Here is a 17,305-nt window from a genome sequence, read left to right as displayed (position 1 = left end):
TGAAAATGCTTACATGTGTCTTGCCCTGAGCAAACTCTGGAGTTTTTTTGGGTTATTTCTATCTCATCAAAATTGTGTATGCATTTGAGCATGAAGGAGAAATATGTCAGTGCATCAAGTAGCAGAGAAAAGTTAATGTTTCTGCTACCACATGTCATATTCATCAGAAAAATCTGATATTTATAATAATAAAATACTTACACATGAGAGAAACATCTTATTGCTGCTGAATGTTACAGAATTTATTTCACTTTACTGATAACCACAACAAATGGACATAGTGTTTTTAGTCATTTGCCATCTCATAGATTAAGCCACATTTTAGACTCATTTAGTGCCTGAGTCTGGTATATGAATATATTATTGCTAAAACACAAAGCTTTTTTAGTAAATGTTGAGGCCTTACCACAAAGAAGGGGTTTTCTCCAAAATACATTCTTTTTGCTAATTTGCTGAGCAGTCATGAATTTGAATGCTGGTCTTGAACTAGATAACCTTAGCTGCCTTTTCAGCACCCAAAGAGCAAAAAGTAAAAATACATTGAGATAAACTCACAAATTGCAAAGCTGTGCCTAGCTATGTAAGTTCTTCTAAACCACGTGATAAATGGTCTCTCCTTGCATCTTTTGGGTATTAGCTCCTTATTATTCAAAGGGTATGCTTGTGTTTGGTGATTAGTTTTTTGAGGAAACTTTGTAAGTGCCAAGCTTATGCCAGTTTTGTTTCTATTTGAAATGCTTGCCTCATGGGCTGAAATTGGTTAGGAGAAAAATTTTATAAGCACCCGGCTATGTTACATAAATATTAAAGTATTTTAGATAGACGGGAACTACTTAACAAAAAACAGTTCAAATGCATTTTTGTCAAGGCTAAGGTATTTCCAACAATTCTATGTCGCTGCTAAACCTCGTGAAATGTTGGAAGTGCGATTGTGTATATTTTCATACACTAGTCCTAAGTTGTCAGCTGGGTATTTTGGGTGTAGAGGTAAAATTAGAGTGCTACGGAACAACTTATTTTAAGAAACATACATATAGGTACAGAGTTACATTAAAAGTAGTTAAATTTATTTTAAAAGATGTATTTTCCTGATTAAAAAACAGTGGGCATTTTGAAAAAACGCAATAAAGTGAAGTTAAAATAAGATGAAATTCCACCTCCCTGAGTTAAGCACTGGTAGTGAGCCAAGTATGAATTAGTTATTGTTCTGGAAAAGCCTTTTTCATAGTCATTTTTCAGGTCTACAGGCACAATAGAGGAGTGCTACAGGTAAAACATGAACCAGACAAATTGATAGGTAGTGGGAAGAACACAGAATTAGGAAAACTGTAGGTTAATTCTATCATTACTGGGGGTATGGGCCAAAAACTCCACTTCTCTGGGTATTACGGATTGAAATGTCCCCCAAAAAGATCTCTTGAAGTCTTAGCTTCCGGTACCTCAGAATGTGACATTATTTGGACATAGGGTCGTTGCAGATATAATCAGTTAAGACGAGTTATGCTGGAGTAGAGTGGGCCCTTAATTCAATATGACTGGTGTCCAGAAGAGGAGATGAGACACCAAGACAGGGAGAAGGCCATGTAAAGATGTAGGCAGAGAGGCCTTGGACTGCCAAGGGGACCAGCCACACCAAAGGCTGGGAGGAGGCAAGGAAAGTTTCTTCCTGAGCCATCCAAGAGAGCACAGCTTTGACAACACCTTGATTTTGGAACTCTGGCCTCCAGAACTGTGAGAGAACAAATTTCTGTTGTTTCAAGGCAACAAGTTTGTGATAATTTATGGTGGCAGCCTTAGGAAACTAATACACCAGGTGTCAGATTCAGAAAATCTAAGATGTGCTCAAGAAAGAATAAATTTAGCTAGGTGACAGTTATTGATAATCAGGATTACTGTTCTCAAGTGTTTCACATTTTAAATTATTGCATTAATATTTTCATCAAAGGGTATGTACACGTCTAGTGTTAGCTGGTGATTGACGAATGGTTCTTGGAGCAGGTCTAGGTGAGACCCCATCGTATCCTTCCTTCTTCACCCAGGACAGCTTTGCATTTGCCTGTTATACGCATTGGAATAGTGTGTGAGATTTTTGTTTGAATAGAGGGTTTTGTGGTGAATTAAATGGTGGAAAACCGTAGACCTTGGGGGTTCTGTATGTGTTTTGATTTTGGGTTAAAAGATTACCATTTTTTCATACTCTTAATTCTGTGCTCTTCTAACATGAAACAGGAGGGTAGGTGAACCTGAATTTTGATAAGTAGGAGATGGCACCATGAAGAGAAGAGAAGAACAGAGCAGAATAGAAATAGAATAGGATAGAACAGGAGAACAGAAGAGAATGGAAATAGAATAGAAAAGAATGTAGAATAGACTGTAATTTCACGTGTAGTCTTTGTTTTCTGAGCTACTTCTTTTCACTCCCACCCTTGTCTTTCCCACAAAGGAAGTACTTTTTATCTAGTCCCTTCCAATTATACATATAATTTGCATCAAATCTTTTTATTAGTGTTGTATTTTTTAAAATATAATTGACTTTACACATTTGTTTTAGTTTAGGTTGTAGAAAACCTGTTATTGTCCACTCCTTTAGTGAGCCCCCCGTCTTAGTCTGCCTGGCTCCTATGACAGTGCCACACAGTGGGTTGCCTTAAACAATGGGTATTTATTGTCTCACGGTTTCAGAGTCCAGACATCCATATCAAGGTGTGATGGCAAGACCATGCTTTCCCCCAGGATTGGATTGGTAGCATTCTGGGGCCTGCTGGCTGGCAGTCCTTGGTGTTCTTGGCTTTCCCATTATATGGCGATGTTGTTTCCTTTCTCTTCTGGGTTCCTGATGGCTTCTAGCTTTTAACTCTTCCTATGGCTTTCTCTTTATAAGGCCTCTTAATCCAGATTAAGATCCACCTTCATTCCATTGGACCACACATTGACTAAAAATAGCATCTTTAAGAGGTCTTGTTTACAAGGGGTTCATACCACAGGGACATAGACTGTGTGTTTTGGGGAGAACATAATTTAACCTACCACACCTCCCAGCTGCATCTTTTCATGTGGGCATCACTAGTTCAGACATTACCCAAACCATGGAACTTAAATCATCTGGGGCTCTAGTCCACAAACCATGCATATTGCTTATTAATTTGTTTTTATAAACAGTTTGAACAAAACTATTTTCTCATGAGATTTTGAGTCCAATTAAAATATCACATACTGTCTAGGTAGTTCATCAAATCTCAACATTTTGGTCATCAATTTTTTAAAAGTAGCTCTTAACTTTTCACTAGTACTATGAGCACTATGTAAACAATGTTTAACGTATCACGTCCATTATAAAACAAGAACCTTTTTATAATGTAACATACTCTATCAAATAAAATATTCAGAAAATTGTAACTACTGTTTTTCCATATTAAACTTTTAGGTTGCTTAGAAGTGATAATGTGACTTCTTGCTCTGGAGAAGAATACTTTTCCCATCTTCCTTTCCCTACTCCCAAGTTTTGAATTGTGGAGGCACCAAGATGTGACTCTGAAGTCTGTCATTACTGTGTTCTCTTGTGTTGTTTTCTGGGATGTTTCACACACATTTTCCTTATGCAGATAACTGGAGGAGCAGGGTTTGTGGGTTCCCATCTAACTGACAAATTAATGATGGATGGCCACGAGGTGACGGTGGTAGACAACTTCTTCACGGGCAGGAAGAGAAATGTAGAACACTGGATTGGCCATGAAAACTTTGAGCTAATTAACCATGATGTTGTAGAGCCCCTCTACATTGAAGGTGAGTAAAAATGGCTGTTTTGGTTTTTTTTTTTTACTAAAAATAGTACATTATTATCATTTTAGACCTTATAGGTGGTCTCACCAGAGTAGGTGGGGTTCCGAGGGTAAATCATTTGAATTAGCCACATTTGATGTTATGTTTTATTTTTGGACTGGTCTTACAGTGTACAAGACGCTGTCCTAATAAAAAGTGGTTATCCTAACAGAGTGGTTATAAACTTGACAACGTCTTCACTATTACATGGCACCTCTGATTTTGAAATTCATGGATCTGTCGTGATAGGACTTGTGTAGGACACATTCCCATTGATTAATAAGTAATGTCTGCACTGCTTGCATGGAGTTCCTTTTAGCTTCTTATGGGTAGTTAGCCAATTCCACAGTTAAGTGTTTAAAGCCCTGTAATAACTTTTCTGCTTTAAAGGAGTTGTGGTTTGGGGGCCTTTGGTAGACTTTGGAAGTCTCCCTAACACTGAGAGCCTTTGAGGTGTACTGATGAGGGCTACCACCAGATGCTTGAGTGGGGGCCCTCAGGATCGCACAGACTTTGTATTCATTCTCATTTAAATATGGCCATAGCCCTGAGAGGTAAGTGGTATCGCTCCCCTTTACATCTGTGGAAAATTTAAATCAGTTTGTGACCTTTCCAAAGTTACAGGGCTATTATGTGGCTTAGCCGGAATTCATCCTCTGGTTGTCTGACTCCAACATTGTTATAATATCCTGCACCATTCTCTTGCACATACAGTGTAGCATTCTGCTTTTTTCCACTATTATCAAATTATGAACATTTCCCCTATGCTTTAAAAAGTTCTGAAAAGCCAATTTAATGGCTGAGTGGTGTTTGCTGTATAGTTGATTTAATCTTATCACTATTTGAAGTTCTCTGGTGTTTTATTATACCTTTGTTTGAATTTCATTTCCTCAGTTAAAAGAGTCCAAATATGAATTGTGCCAAATACTAATCTGTCCCCTTCATTGTGTGGCAACACCTATTTCACCTGTGCATTAGTGGCATTGAGCATTACGTTTAAAAAACAACTATCAAAAATATTTTGCTAATTTTGTAGAAAACCTGTGGTGCAATGAGCATTTCTTTGGTTATTTAAAAGGTTAGACTTTCCAGTATGTTAATGCTCAAAAGAAATCCAAATGGTTTCTTTTAGTCGTTTTTAAAATTTGCTTTTCGTATGAGTTCTTTCTAAGGTTGCTGACCATTTGGTATATATTTAGCTTTTTTCCCCCCTAATCTAGTGTTTCCCTTTGAATTTTGTTGAAATTTTGTAATTTCTATATATCTTATCTGTTCTTTTCCCCTTTGCTGTTTCTTCTCTTTTATGCTGTGACCATCCGAAGATCAGATTCATACATGGTGTTTGTGTGTTTGTTCTTTTCTTCCTTTTAAAACATGTAAACATTTAATCCGTCTGGGATTTATTTTTGGGTTAGACTGTAATTTTTGTAAGGTGGTTTCATAAAGTGAAATAAATCGTTTGGATAACAGAAACCTTGGCTCACTTTCCACCTGCGGTTCCTCCCGGGGCGGTTGTGAGGGTGAGTTGAGGTGGCACGTGCCGTGGGCTCTGGGAGAAGCACGTCTCAGGATGATCCCTTGATTCCCTTCTCCCGGTTTCACAGTCAGAGGCTGACGTGGGCACTGCGGCGAAGGGACTTTGCAGGTGGAATTACGGTTATGAATCACCTGGCCTAATTCTGTGGGGATTGTCCTGGATTACCTGGGCGGGCCCAGTGTTACCACATGAGCCTTTAAAAGCAGATGAAGGAGGCAGAGGAGTTAGTGGGATTCGGCAGAAGAGATGCGTTGGAGAGATGAAGCAGAAGTGGAAATTGGGGCGACTCAAAGCGTGAGAGAGACTTGATCTGCTGTTGCTGGTGGTTCCTCTGAGCTGGGGAACACAGGCGGCTTCTAGAAGGTGAGAACGAGTCTGTCAAGAGCCAGCCATGAAACTGGGATCCCAGCATGATAGCAACATGGAACTGAGTTTTGCCAACAACCCGAATGAGCTTGGAAGTGGCTTTATCCCCTGATGAAAGGAACACGGCTCTGCTGACAGCTTGATCGCTCCTTGTGAAACTCGGGGTCAGGAACCAGCCGAGTCGTGCTCTGCCTGCACTTCTGACCTGCAGAACTGAGAGATAATAAAGGCATGTTTTCAAGCCTCTTAAATTGGTGGTATTTTGTTAGGACAGCAATGGAAAACATCCCAGGGCTTAGCACAGTGCCTGACCGAAGTAAGTACTCCCCAAATGATAGCTATTGTTATTTCCCCCTCCCTTTTTTTTTGCTCATAGCAACAAACATTTGTTGAATGAAACTATTGATGATATCATTTTAAGTACCACCATGAAACCAACTTAGTAAAAATGGTATGTTTGTAAGTCACTTCTCTGCTTTGACACCTATAACTGTTCTAGGCCATTTCTGCTGTTTCTGGCTATCGACTGTGTGTAGGGGACACACACACACACACACACACACGTGTGCAGCACACAATGAATAGAATCTTACCGTAAATGATTAAAACTTTTTGTCCTGTCCTTGGAGTAATGAATTCCCTGAAGTAGCATTTATATTTGGAGAGTGTAAGACATTTCTCTACTTTTGTAGTTTAAAGCTTGTCTGCTTTTAGCTGTTTCCCTTCAGTGCATTCCAAACTTTAGCATTAAGTTATTTGATGTGCTTGATAATCACCCCTTTCCTCCCAAACCCCCCATCTCTTCATTCTTTGTGCTCCCACAATGCCCAGTAAACTCTGAACTTCTTAAATGCAGAAATTTGACTCCTGGGGTGGTACAGTTGTGCTTTTGAAAGGTAATAATTTCTGTTTGCCCTCTTGAATCAGACACAAACATGAATCTAATGAGGTTAATTTTGTTTGATATGCTCCCTCCCCTTCAGTTTTGCATGGTCACATAACAGTTTAGTGCCCCTTCCACTCTCATGTTACTGTCTTGAGCTCTGCAATGCAGTGACAGTAACATTTCATTCAACTTCGTTTCCCCCCTTACTGAATTTGACAACCTGTGCTTGTCCTAAATGGGATTACCATATGTTCTCCTCTGTACGTCAGTCTTTTGGCAGCCACAAACAAGTGAAGGTGTCCCATTTAGGTTGATAAATTATTTTGCTTCTTTGCCTTTTTTCTAATAAAAAAAAAACTTCAGTTGATCTGATGCTTACACCATAGCAGGAACAGTCTTGCACTTTGAAAAGTATTTTGTGGAATTTACTTTGGTTTATTTATTTATTTTTTTTCTGGGCCTGGCAATTGTTTGGATTAATGAAGCCCTTAGTGCTGTCACTTAATTTGGGAGCATCATAGAGTGTCATTAATTTTCCTTCAGCACAGATTTCCTCCTGTTATTTGCAAGTTCTAACCATTGGGTTTCAGAAGGCAAGAGATTAGCCACATTATTCTAATTTCACATTTCTAATGGGAAACTACTGTTATCTGGACTCAGAATGTGGTGGTAGAATTGAAATGAAAAATGGGGTTGTAGTGCATTTAGGATCAAGATTGAGAAGGGGGACTATAGAATTCAGGGACTGCCTAGTGCTAAGGAATTACCAGAATGACGAAGACAGGATGGGCTGTTGTCGCCGACTGTCGTAAGGGTCCCCAGGGGTTCTGTGTTTTCGGGTTGGATCGTAGAGAAAGGAGAGCGTTACTTTAAGAAGATCCCTAGGCTTTACCAGCCAAGGCATTTCAGGCTGAGTTGTTGTAGCTACTTTGCAAGATATTTAGTTCTGAAAGGAGTAAAGTTTGCTGTCCTTCTACCCATCTTTAAAGGACACTGGGAAGTTTCTGAGCAGCCGGGGCTCAGGAGCAGGGTGTGTGGGATTCTGTGAGTGAGATGACAGACCATCAGGAAAGTCAAATTGGAGCCACAGCTTCAGGCCCGATTCCAGCCTGGGGGTCAGAGGGTCATGCTTGCCCCACGATTCCCCTGTTGGGAAGCGAGGAATTGAAGGAAGAACCAGTGTGGTCTTAGAGACGCACATCGGTCAAGCACGGAACATCAAGCAGTGGCCCTTGGAGGGGTTTTCAGAACTGATGCTAAGCAAAGGGACACGGAAGCACCACTTAGTAGATAAAGTATAATAGGAGGGAAAGACTTAAATGGAGGCTTGTTCATTTGGTTAAGGGAAAGAAAGCATTAGGTTCCTGCTTTGTTCATTTGACAAAGAATGAGATGGACGGGAATCTTAAATTTTTTCTCTTTTCCAAAGAATACCTGGTAATAAAAGTAATGCATACTTGTTGAAGAAAATTTGGGAAGGTATTTTAAAAAATAGAAAATTATCCTTCTTCTTCCTATCTAGAAATAAACCATTGACATTAACTGCCAGTCATTTTGCTAATGTGATGTTTAAAATTAAAAGCCTGCTTATTAGGTAATGTAGTTACCTAATGTTTAAGATTGAAAAGATACATAGAGAAAAGCCCCCCACCTCTATCTCCTGTTTTCCCCGTTCCCAATGCCCCCTCAGGAAAATGGTTTTAATAGCTCCTTTGTAGTCTTTGGAGTTTCTGTATATGTAATGACTAAGGCAAATAATTATTCACAGTTCTCCCTTTTTACAGAGAAAGCACATTGTATATTGTTTTGCATCTCACTTTTTCCCACTTCCTGTATCGGGATGATCTTTACATAGAGAGCTGAATCACCCCCCCCCCCCCCCCGACAGTTCTACCCATTCTGTTGTGGCTATAGCAGATCTCTACAATGACGCATTCTCCGTATGAATATACTGTTGAATATACTGTAGCTTATCGCATCTTTTGTGTGTTGTTGGATATTTACTTTGTTTCTGGTTTTGGGCTGTCATAAACCTTGCTTCAGAAAGCAGCCCAGCACACTCATCTATGTCTCTGTCATCATAATCTTAGGATACCTGTCTGGGCTCCTAATACGTACAACCCACGCCTCCCAAAAAAATCTGTCCCAATTTATTTTCCCACCATCCACATAAACAGGTATCTCAGTAGGGAACAGAAAAAGGCAGGAATGCCCATTGTGTCATGGAGAGCCAGACATCTGGAACTTGTCACAGTTGTGTTAGGAGCGTTCCAGGAAAGTAAAAGCAAAGATAGTGATAGCTAATATTTGATGAGCACCTGCTGTATTCTAGGCACTATCTAATCGCTATATGATTAACAAGTGTAATTCTCACAATGCTCGTGTGAGGTAGGCACCTAGAGCCCTGATTTTATAGGTGAGGCAGCCACAGGCTACATCCTTTCCGTCCCCACCTTTAACACAGGTTCTGAGACCCCCTGAAAGGCCAGCAGGGGCAGACACCAAAAGAGAGAAAAAAGGGGAGGCCGAGGCTCTCAGCAGCCAGGCGCTCAAGCTGACAGTAGGAAGGGAAAGGTGGGATGGAAACAGGGTCTGCTAAGGATATTGGGTCCAATTTCATGTAGATGTTTGAGGTCCTGTCCTCCAGTTAGCATATTTTTGTTGAATTGTAATTTGGACATTTCTTTCTCAATTTATGGCTTATATTGCAAATGGAAACATGAAAAGCAGAGGCTTTGGATTCCAGAGGCCCCCTCTGTTGAACTTGGAGCAGTGAGGGCTTTCTAAAGTGCAGCTAGGGGACATTATAAATGCTTTCTCACTGTGGCGCTATCACCAGTGAACCCACTCAGTATTTGCCAGAAAAGCTGTGGTTTTGGCTGCAGTATGGAGAAAATCGACAGGCTGGCAACACTGAAAGGTAACCCCTGCTCCCCTGGAGTCCAGACAGACCTGTGGCATGTACACTCTTGCCTTCACATTCAGTAAATATTATTTGTTAGGAAATCACGGCAAAATCCTACTCTTTTCTTTCTTTACCCCAGCAGAAATTTGGTCTTTGTGCTTTGGAACATTCTATATCTTGTTAAATCCTGTTTCCTGTCATAAATTCTGGTGTTGGGAGCTGCAGAGAATGACATCTTATTGGGCAGTAATTTATGCCAAGGCCTCTCTGACTTGGACGGTAGAGAAACAGAACTCTGTAGCAAGTATCTTTATGATAAGATTTTACTGTGTTCACAGAGAGAACCAGCCCTTTGTTTTGTTTTTAGTTTTTCCATCATCTTCAATTTCAGGGTGAAAATCCTTGCTTAGATCTTACCAGGGTGGTAATAATTAGGGTGTGTACATGAAACCAGGCTGGGAGTTTGAAACTGGGCTACATTAGGGACCACAGTTAAAAAAAATGTAACATGGAGATGTAAAACATGCAGTCAGTTTTTATATGAACTTATCCTTTGGTAGATGATAACACTTGATTTCTTAGCGATGGGCTCTGAACAGTAGTTTTGGGTTATCCCAGGAGGTGCTGAATTGCTACGTTTTTTTTTTTTTTTTTTCCTTCTGAATTTCGGTATCATTTATGTGGATTTCAGGCACAATGAAGTTCCCCATAAAAACACATAAGAAGTTCATTTGTGGTTAGGCCAGTCGGGTTTTCCTTTCCAGAATTCCCAGTAGGGCAGAGCAAGCCTCAGCTATCCCACTGCTCGCTCATCCTCTTCCCAACATAAAAGTAATTTGCCTGTGCCTGGGAGGGAATGCTGTTTTGAATCTATTTTAGGATTTTATGTGAAAAAGGAACACACTGGCTTGCTTTACAGTTTAGTTTTTCTCCTCCTTGGTCGTTAGTTTGAGCTCATTTTGGCTCACTTCTTCAGGGTCCTGTTTTTCCAGCTAAGTGCCCAGCCTGTAAATGGGAAAGGGTTGTGGGGTGTTCGTGGGGCGTTAGCCCCTCAGGGCTCACATCCAGCAAATGAACGGGCACGTTGTTCTTGCCCCTTTTTCCTTCCTCTCTCCACCCCCAATGCACATTTTTGAATGTTGTGCTCATTTTGGGTGTTCTTTGAACTATGCAGTTGATCTGTTTTTAAGGACTTTTTTTCCCTGAGCTCTGAGGGTTGACTTTGCTGCTGTATTTACATTCCAGGGCTGGTCGTTATTAATATCACTTCGTATTTACACGGCGCCTCTCACTGCTGATTATTTGTGCTTGCTCTGAAGTTGCCCCCTTCTTGCCTCTTCATAATTCCTTACCAGACTGATTAAGCAACAGACTGGTGCAATGTCCTGTTTAGGCTAGGAACTGGGGCCATCACTGTGACCAGCGATTTGTTAATGTTATAGGCAGGACTCGTTATAGTAGGAAAGATGGGCTTTGTGTCTTTCAGTGTTTTCAAGTTTTTAAATAGGAGGCGTTAGAGTTGCTATTTAAATAAACCTCAGAAAGTAGTTTTGTGGGGCATCCCTTAGCCTTCTCAGGTTGGCTAGAAGAGGCAGCAAAAAGATTAAACTACCAAATAGCGGGGTAGAGGGAGGGCGGTGGGGTGGAATGAGATGGAACAGCCTTTTGGATGGAAAAACTCCAATTTTTGGCTCCTCACTTCACACAGCTAACTTTATTTGAGCGTTGTGCCCACACTGGACCATGCCAAAACAGTAGGGATATTTGTTAAAAATTGCCTCTTTTCACAGATAATAAAAAACATACTTACAGCCTCCCCCTCCCCAGCCCCGAGGATCTGGGGGAAGGTGCGGATGTGTTGGACATCCTTCCCTGGACTGGTGTTGATGTTGTCACAAACATTGGGACTGGCGGTTTGATGTGCTGAGCCCTCGATCATGGGACTTACCCTTATGAAGCTCATTACCACAAAGGAGAGTCTAAACTTGTATGTAATGGTGCCTAAGAGTCTCCCCCTGAGTACCTCTTTGTTGCTCAGATGTGGCCCTCTCTCTCTCTAACTGAGCCATCTTGACAGGTGAACTCGCTGCCCTCTCCCCTATGTGGGACCCGACTCCCAGGGGTGTAAATCTCCCTGGCAACGCAGAGTATGACTCCCGAGGATGAATGTGGACCCAGCATCGTGGGACTGAGAGTATCTTCTTGACCAAAAGGGGGATGCAAAATGAGACGAAATAGTTTCAGTGGCTGAGAGATTCCAAATGGAGTTGAGAGGTCACTCTGGTGGACATTCTTATGCACTATATAGATAACACCTCTTAGGCTTCAATGTATTGGAATAGCTAGAAGTAAATACCTGAAGCTACCAAACTCCAACCCAGCAGTCTGGACTCCTGAAGACAATTATATAATAATGTAGATTACAAGGGGTGACAGTGTGATTGTGAAGACCTTGTGGATCACACCCCCTTTATCTAGTGTATGGATGAGTGGAGGAATGGGGATAAAAACTAAAGGACAAATGGGGTGGGATGGGGGGATGATTTGGGTGTTCTTTTTTCACTTTTATTTTTTATTCTTGTTCTGGTTCTTTCTGATGTAAGGAAAATGTTCAGAGATAGATTGTGGTGATGAACGCATAACTATGTTATCATACTGTGGACAGTGGATTGTATATCATGGATGATTGTATGGTGTGTGAATCTATTTCAATAAAACTGAATTTAATAAAAAAAAAAAGGAAAAAAAAATTGCCTCTTTTCAGGCCATGTAGAGATTCTGATGCATTGCCCAGGAATCTGCATGTGAACTCAGAAACACCTGAGTACAGGTGCTCTCAGGTAACTGAAGTGGGTCTGCCCTTTGAGTAGCTCTGCCCTCCCCAGGGAGTGCAAAGCTCTAGACATTGTAAGAAAGGAGGAGCCTTGCTTCTTGTGCTCAATAAGCTTATCATTTAGCAAAGAAAACACGTTTATGAATTGAATCGCTTTGCAAAGCAGAACCAAGTAAGTGTCAAGTGGAGCTACAGGCCCCAGCTGAGGGAGTGAATTTTTCTGACCAGGGGTAGCGGGAAGGCTTCCTACAGAAACTGACATTTGAACTGAGCCTTGAAGAAAAAAACCAGGAGTTGGGCATATGGGAAGGAGACAAGGGTCAGGGTTAGACCAGCTTTCTGTTTGACACCAGGGAATCATCCTGCACTCCCAAGGCAAACTCTTCTTTTCTTAGTTGTTAATGCAATTTCTTTTTATTCCCCTGCATATGTCGTTACCTCAGGAGTGAAAATAGCATTGAATATTTATTCCATAAGATCACAACCCATGCAAATTGACTTACACTGTCTTTGAGAAACTTATGTCAACCCCATCTTGTCTGAGCAGAAGTGTTAGTGATTTGCAAGTCAGGCTGGAAGCAAGCTGACGTTTTCGGTACCACTTAGCTGTGTTCTGTGGTTTAGTACACGGGCCTGACAATTTCTCCAGGTCTGTTCTGTTTGCATCTGGCAGTCCTGCTCCAGAGCAGAAGCGGATGTTAAAGGGGCTTTTGAAAAGAGGAAACAGGGTGGCTCTCTAGTGGGGTTGATGGTCTGCTCTTCAACACAAAATCATTGAGCTTTAAAGCAGAGTGTGCAGGAACTGATCTATTTTTCTTACTGGTTATATCTGTAAGTTGAACTGTAAGACTGAAAAAATAAAATGGCCTAACAGTTATGGGATTCTACAAAAATTAATTAAAAAAAAAAACTATCATTAACTTGCAATTCCCATAATAGAATTTGTTTGCTTTTGTTTGTAACTGTTTATCAACTTAAAGTAACTTGTGGGGGTAGGGACATTTAGAAGATTTTCCTCTCATTTGGACAGGTCCTTTCAATGAATTTGTGTATTGACAGACTAAACAGTTTGAAAAGGTTTTGTGTTTTCTTAGTTCTCTTGAGGAAACGTTATTTTTTTCAATAAGATTTGGTTCTATTTTTTTTTTTTTAGTTAGAGAAGTAGGTTAACAGAAGAATCATGAAGAAAATACAGAGTTCCCGTATACCTCTGTCCCCTCTTACACACAGTTTTCTCTATTATTAACACGATACATTAGTGTAGTACCTTTGTTACAATTGATGAAATGATATTATTATAATTATGCTATTGACTGTAGTCCATAGTTTACATCAGGGTTCACTGTTTCTACAATCCTATGATTTCTGTTTCAATTTTTATTCTAAAATAACCTAAAATAACCCCTTTACCCACATGCAAATAAATAGATAATGCAGTGGTGTTAATTACATTCACAATGTTGTGCTACCATCACCACTATCCATTACCACAACTTTTTCATCACCCCAAACAGAAACTGCACCAATTAAGCATTAACTCCCCATTCCACCTCCATTCCTGCCCCTGGTAACCTATATTCTGTTTTCCGACTCTATGAATTTGCTTATTCTAAATATTGCTTATCAGGAGATCGTACAACATTTGTCCTTTTGTGTCTGGCTTATTTCACACAACATGATATCTTCAAGGTTCATCCATGTTATCACATGTATCACAACTTCATGCCTTTTTACAACTGAATAATATTACTTTTTATGTATATACCACATTTTGTTTATCTAATCATCTGATGATGAACACTTGGGTTGCTTCTGTCTTTTGGCAGTTGTGAATAATGCTGCTATGAACATTGGTGTGCAAATATCTGTTCAACTCCCTGTTTTCAGTTCTTTTGGCTATATACTTAGAAGGAGGATTGCCAGGTCATATGATAATTCTATTTGTAACTTTCTGAGGAACTGCCAAACTGCTTTCCACAGCAGCTGCCTGGTTCTACATTCCCACCAACAATGAACGAATGTTCCTGTTTCTCCACATTCTCTCCAACACTTATTTTCCATTTTGGTTTTTAAATTTTTTATAATTTATTTTTTTAAAGTGCAATTTCATTGAGATATAATCACATACCATTTAATCCATCCAATTTATACAATCAATGGCTTACCATATCATCATATACTTGTGCATTCATCACCACAATCTATTTTAGAACATCGTCATTACTCCAAAATAAAGAAAAAAATAAAAATAATAAAGAACATCTAAAACATTCCATACCCCTTATCCCCCCAATTATTTGTATATATTTTTTGTCTTTATTTTGTTACTCATCTGCCCATACACTGGATAGCAGGAGTGTCAATCACAAGGTTTTCACAATCACACAGCCACATGATAAAAAGCTATATAGTTATGCAATCGTTATCAAGAAGCAAGTCCACTGGATTACAGTTCAACAGGTTCAGGTATCTCCTTCTAGCTATTCTATTACACTAGAAACTAAAAAGGAATATCTATATAATACATACGAATAACCTCTAGAATGACCTCTCAACTCTATTTGAACTCTCTTAGCCATTGAAACTTTATTTTGTTCCATATCTCTTCCCCCTTTTGGTCAAGAAGGCTTTCTCAATCTCACGATGCCAGGGCCGGGCTCATCCCTGGGAGTCATGTCCCACGTTGCCAGGGAGACATAATACCCCTGAGGGGATGGGAGTGAATTTATCTACTGAGTTGGCTTAGAGAGAGTCCGCATCTGAACAACAAAAGAGGTTCTCTGGGGGTGATTCTTAGGCCTAATTATAAGTAGGTTTAGCTTCTCCTTTTCAGGGATAAGTTTCAGAAGGGCAAGCCCCAAGATTGAGAGCTTGACTTATTAAATTGGGAGTCCCTAATGCTTGTGAGAATATCAGGAATTCTCCAGGTGGGGGAGTTTAATATTTCCACATTTTTCCCCAGTCCCTCAAGGGGACTTTGCAAATATATTTTTATTTTCTGCCTGAAATACTGTGGGATGTATCGGGGTATTGCATTCATTTTACTTTAATAGTAGCCATTCTAGTGGATGTGAAATGGTATCTTATTGTGGTTTTGATTTGCATTTCCCTGATGGCTAATGATGTTGAGCATCATGTGCTTTTTGGCCACTTGTATGCCTTTGGAGAAATGTCTGTTGAAGAAATGGTTTTACATTCATCTTTCATTTCAACTTTCTAAATCAGCTTTCCACTAATAATCTTTTTTCATCTGGTTTCACCTTTCATGAGTGTCATTTTTCAAATAGGAAGGCTTTTTAAAAATCACATCTAGTTCACTGGAATTGTCATGGAAAACTGGCCTCAGAGATACCCAGAAGATGGGACCCCAGAAGATGGGACCCCAGAAAACGGGACCCCAAAAGAAGGGACCCCTGATCTTTCATGTGTTGTTCCTGGCTTGGCAAGTCCCTGGGCCTGGGCAGTGCCCATAACCCACTCCCAGAGATTCTGTCTCCCTGGGCCCACCTGGCATCTTTCTCCCCAGGCCTGCAGGGAAGTCTTGCTTTAAGTGGCTTCTCTGCACTCAGTCTCCCAGACACGTGCAGGCTTGAATATACCGTGATTGGTAGAATGAATTAAACGGAGAACAGGCCCAGAGTTCTGTGAGGGGCTGCGCTTTTGGCCCCCTAGTCTGAGGATACAATTGTCATCCTGCTCTCACCACCAGGATCGCGAGTGTGTGTCAGGTAGTCAGGTCTGGAAGTCAATGTTTCAGTTCTGTTCCAGTTCGCTAATGCTGCCCATTATGTAAAATACCAGAGATGGATTGGCTTTTATAAAGGGGGTTTGTTTGGTTACACAGTTACTGTCTTAAGGCCATAAAGTGTCCAAGGTAAAGCACCAACAACAGGGAACCTTCACTGAAGGGTGGCCATTAGCGTCCAGAAAACCTCTGTTAGCTGGGACGGCACGTGGCTGGTGTCTGCTTGCTCCCAGGTTGTATTTCAAAATGGCGTTCTCCAAAATGTTGCTCTTGGGGAGTTTTGTCCTCTCTTAACTGCAGCTCCTGTTCAAAATGTCACTTTCAGTTGCTCCAAACTCCTTCTGTCTGTGAACTCCCTTATACAACTCCAGTGATCCAATTAACACCCACCCTGAATGGGCGGAGTAACACCGCCATGGAAATTATCCAATCAAACGTGATTCACTCACAGTTGATTGAGTCACATCTCCATGGAAACAATCAAGGAATTCCTATCTAATCGACATGAATACATCTGCCCCCACAAGGTTGCATCAAAGAACATGACGTTTTGGGGACATAATACATCCAAACTGACACAAGTTCCCGGTACTGTCCTAGAGGTTAAGAGATTTTCAGAAGGACAGGTGGTGAGTGGGTGGGGTGGAAGGTTATTTTGAGGGTGGGTGTGGGGTGCTTATAAGAAAATTATACTGGAAGGGCATCACGGGAAAATTTTCCCCCCAAATTTGCCCGTCATCTCTGACACCTATCCCCTAGTGTGCTGCAGCGTCGAAGGAGAGCCTGTCACCAGGATGGGAAGAGGGCAGGAGGCCGTGCATGGGAGCCACAAGCTGGGAACTGGGGAGAGGTGAGGGGCTGAGAAAGGTTCATGCTGGCTCTAGTGGGGTAGATGCTGTATGCAAGGAAGGATTGACTTTACTAGAGGTGTTTTGAAATCCCTATTCCTTAGCTCTCCTGGGAACCATGGGTATGTTCTCTTTCACATCTAGCTTAAATAGAATGAAATGGCACAGCCTTGGTCTAGAGGAACAACTCTCCTGATATTTATCCATCATTGCCATTTCACAGGAAGAAATTCAGTCCACATTGGCCTCTCTGATGTGTGGTAGGTATAAGTCAACCCTGGAGAGTAGGTGATTTGTGGATGGGTGGTCTTAAAGTTAATCTCTGCACATGAGTGGAGTTATACAGAATCTGAATTATTTTGCTAT

The 17,305-nt window shown here is 40.8% G+C and overlaps 1 protein-coding gene across 2 annotated transcripts in view; it reads left to right on the top strand.

Annotated features, from left to right (window-relative positions):
- Nucleotides 1–17,305, top strand: part of UXS1 (UDP-glucuronate decarboxylase 1) — a 95,956-nt gene that overhangs the window by 40,006 nt on the left and 38,645 nt on the right. For both annotated transcript variants that reach the window (XM_037806799.1, XM_037806798.1), the window contains exon 6: nt 3,603–3,783. In XM_037806799.1, the coding sequence (XP_037662727.1) occupies nt 3,603–3,783 (181 nt within the window). The remainder of the gene's footprint in view (nt 1–3,602; nt 3,784–17,305) is intronic.

Source organism: Choloepus didactylus, chromosome 17, assembly GCF_015220235.1.
Source record: "Choloepus didactylus isolate mChoDid1 chromosome 17, mChoDid1.pri, whole genome shotgun sequence".
NCBI lineage: Eukaryota > Metazoa > Chordata > Mammalia > Pilosa > Megalonychidae > Choloepus > Choloepus didactylus.
This window is presented reverse-complemented; position numbering and strand designations above follow the sequence as displayed.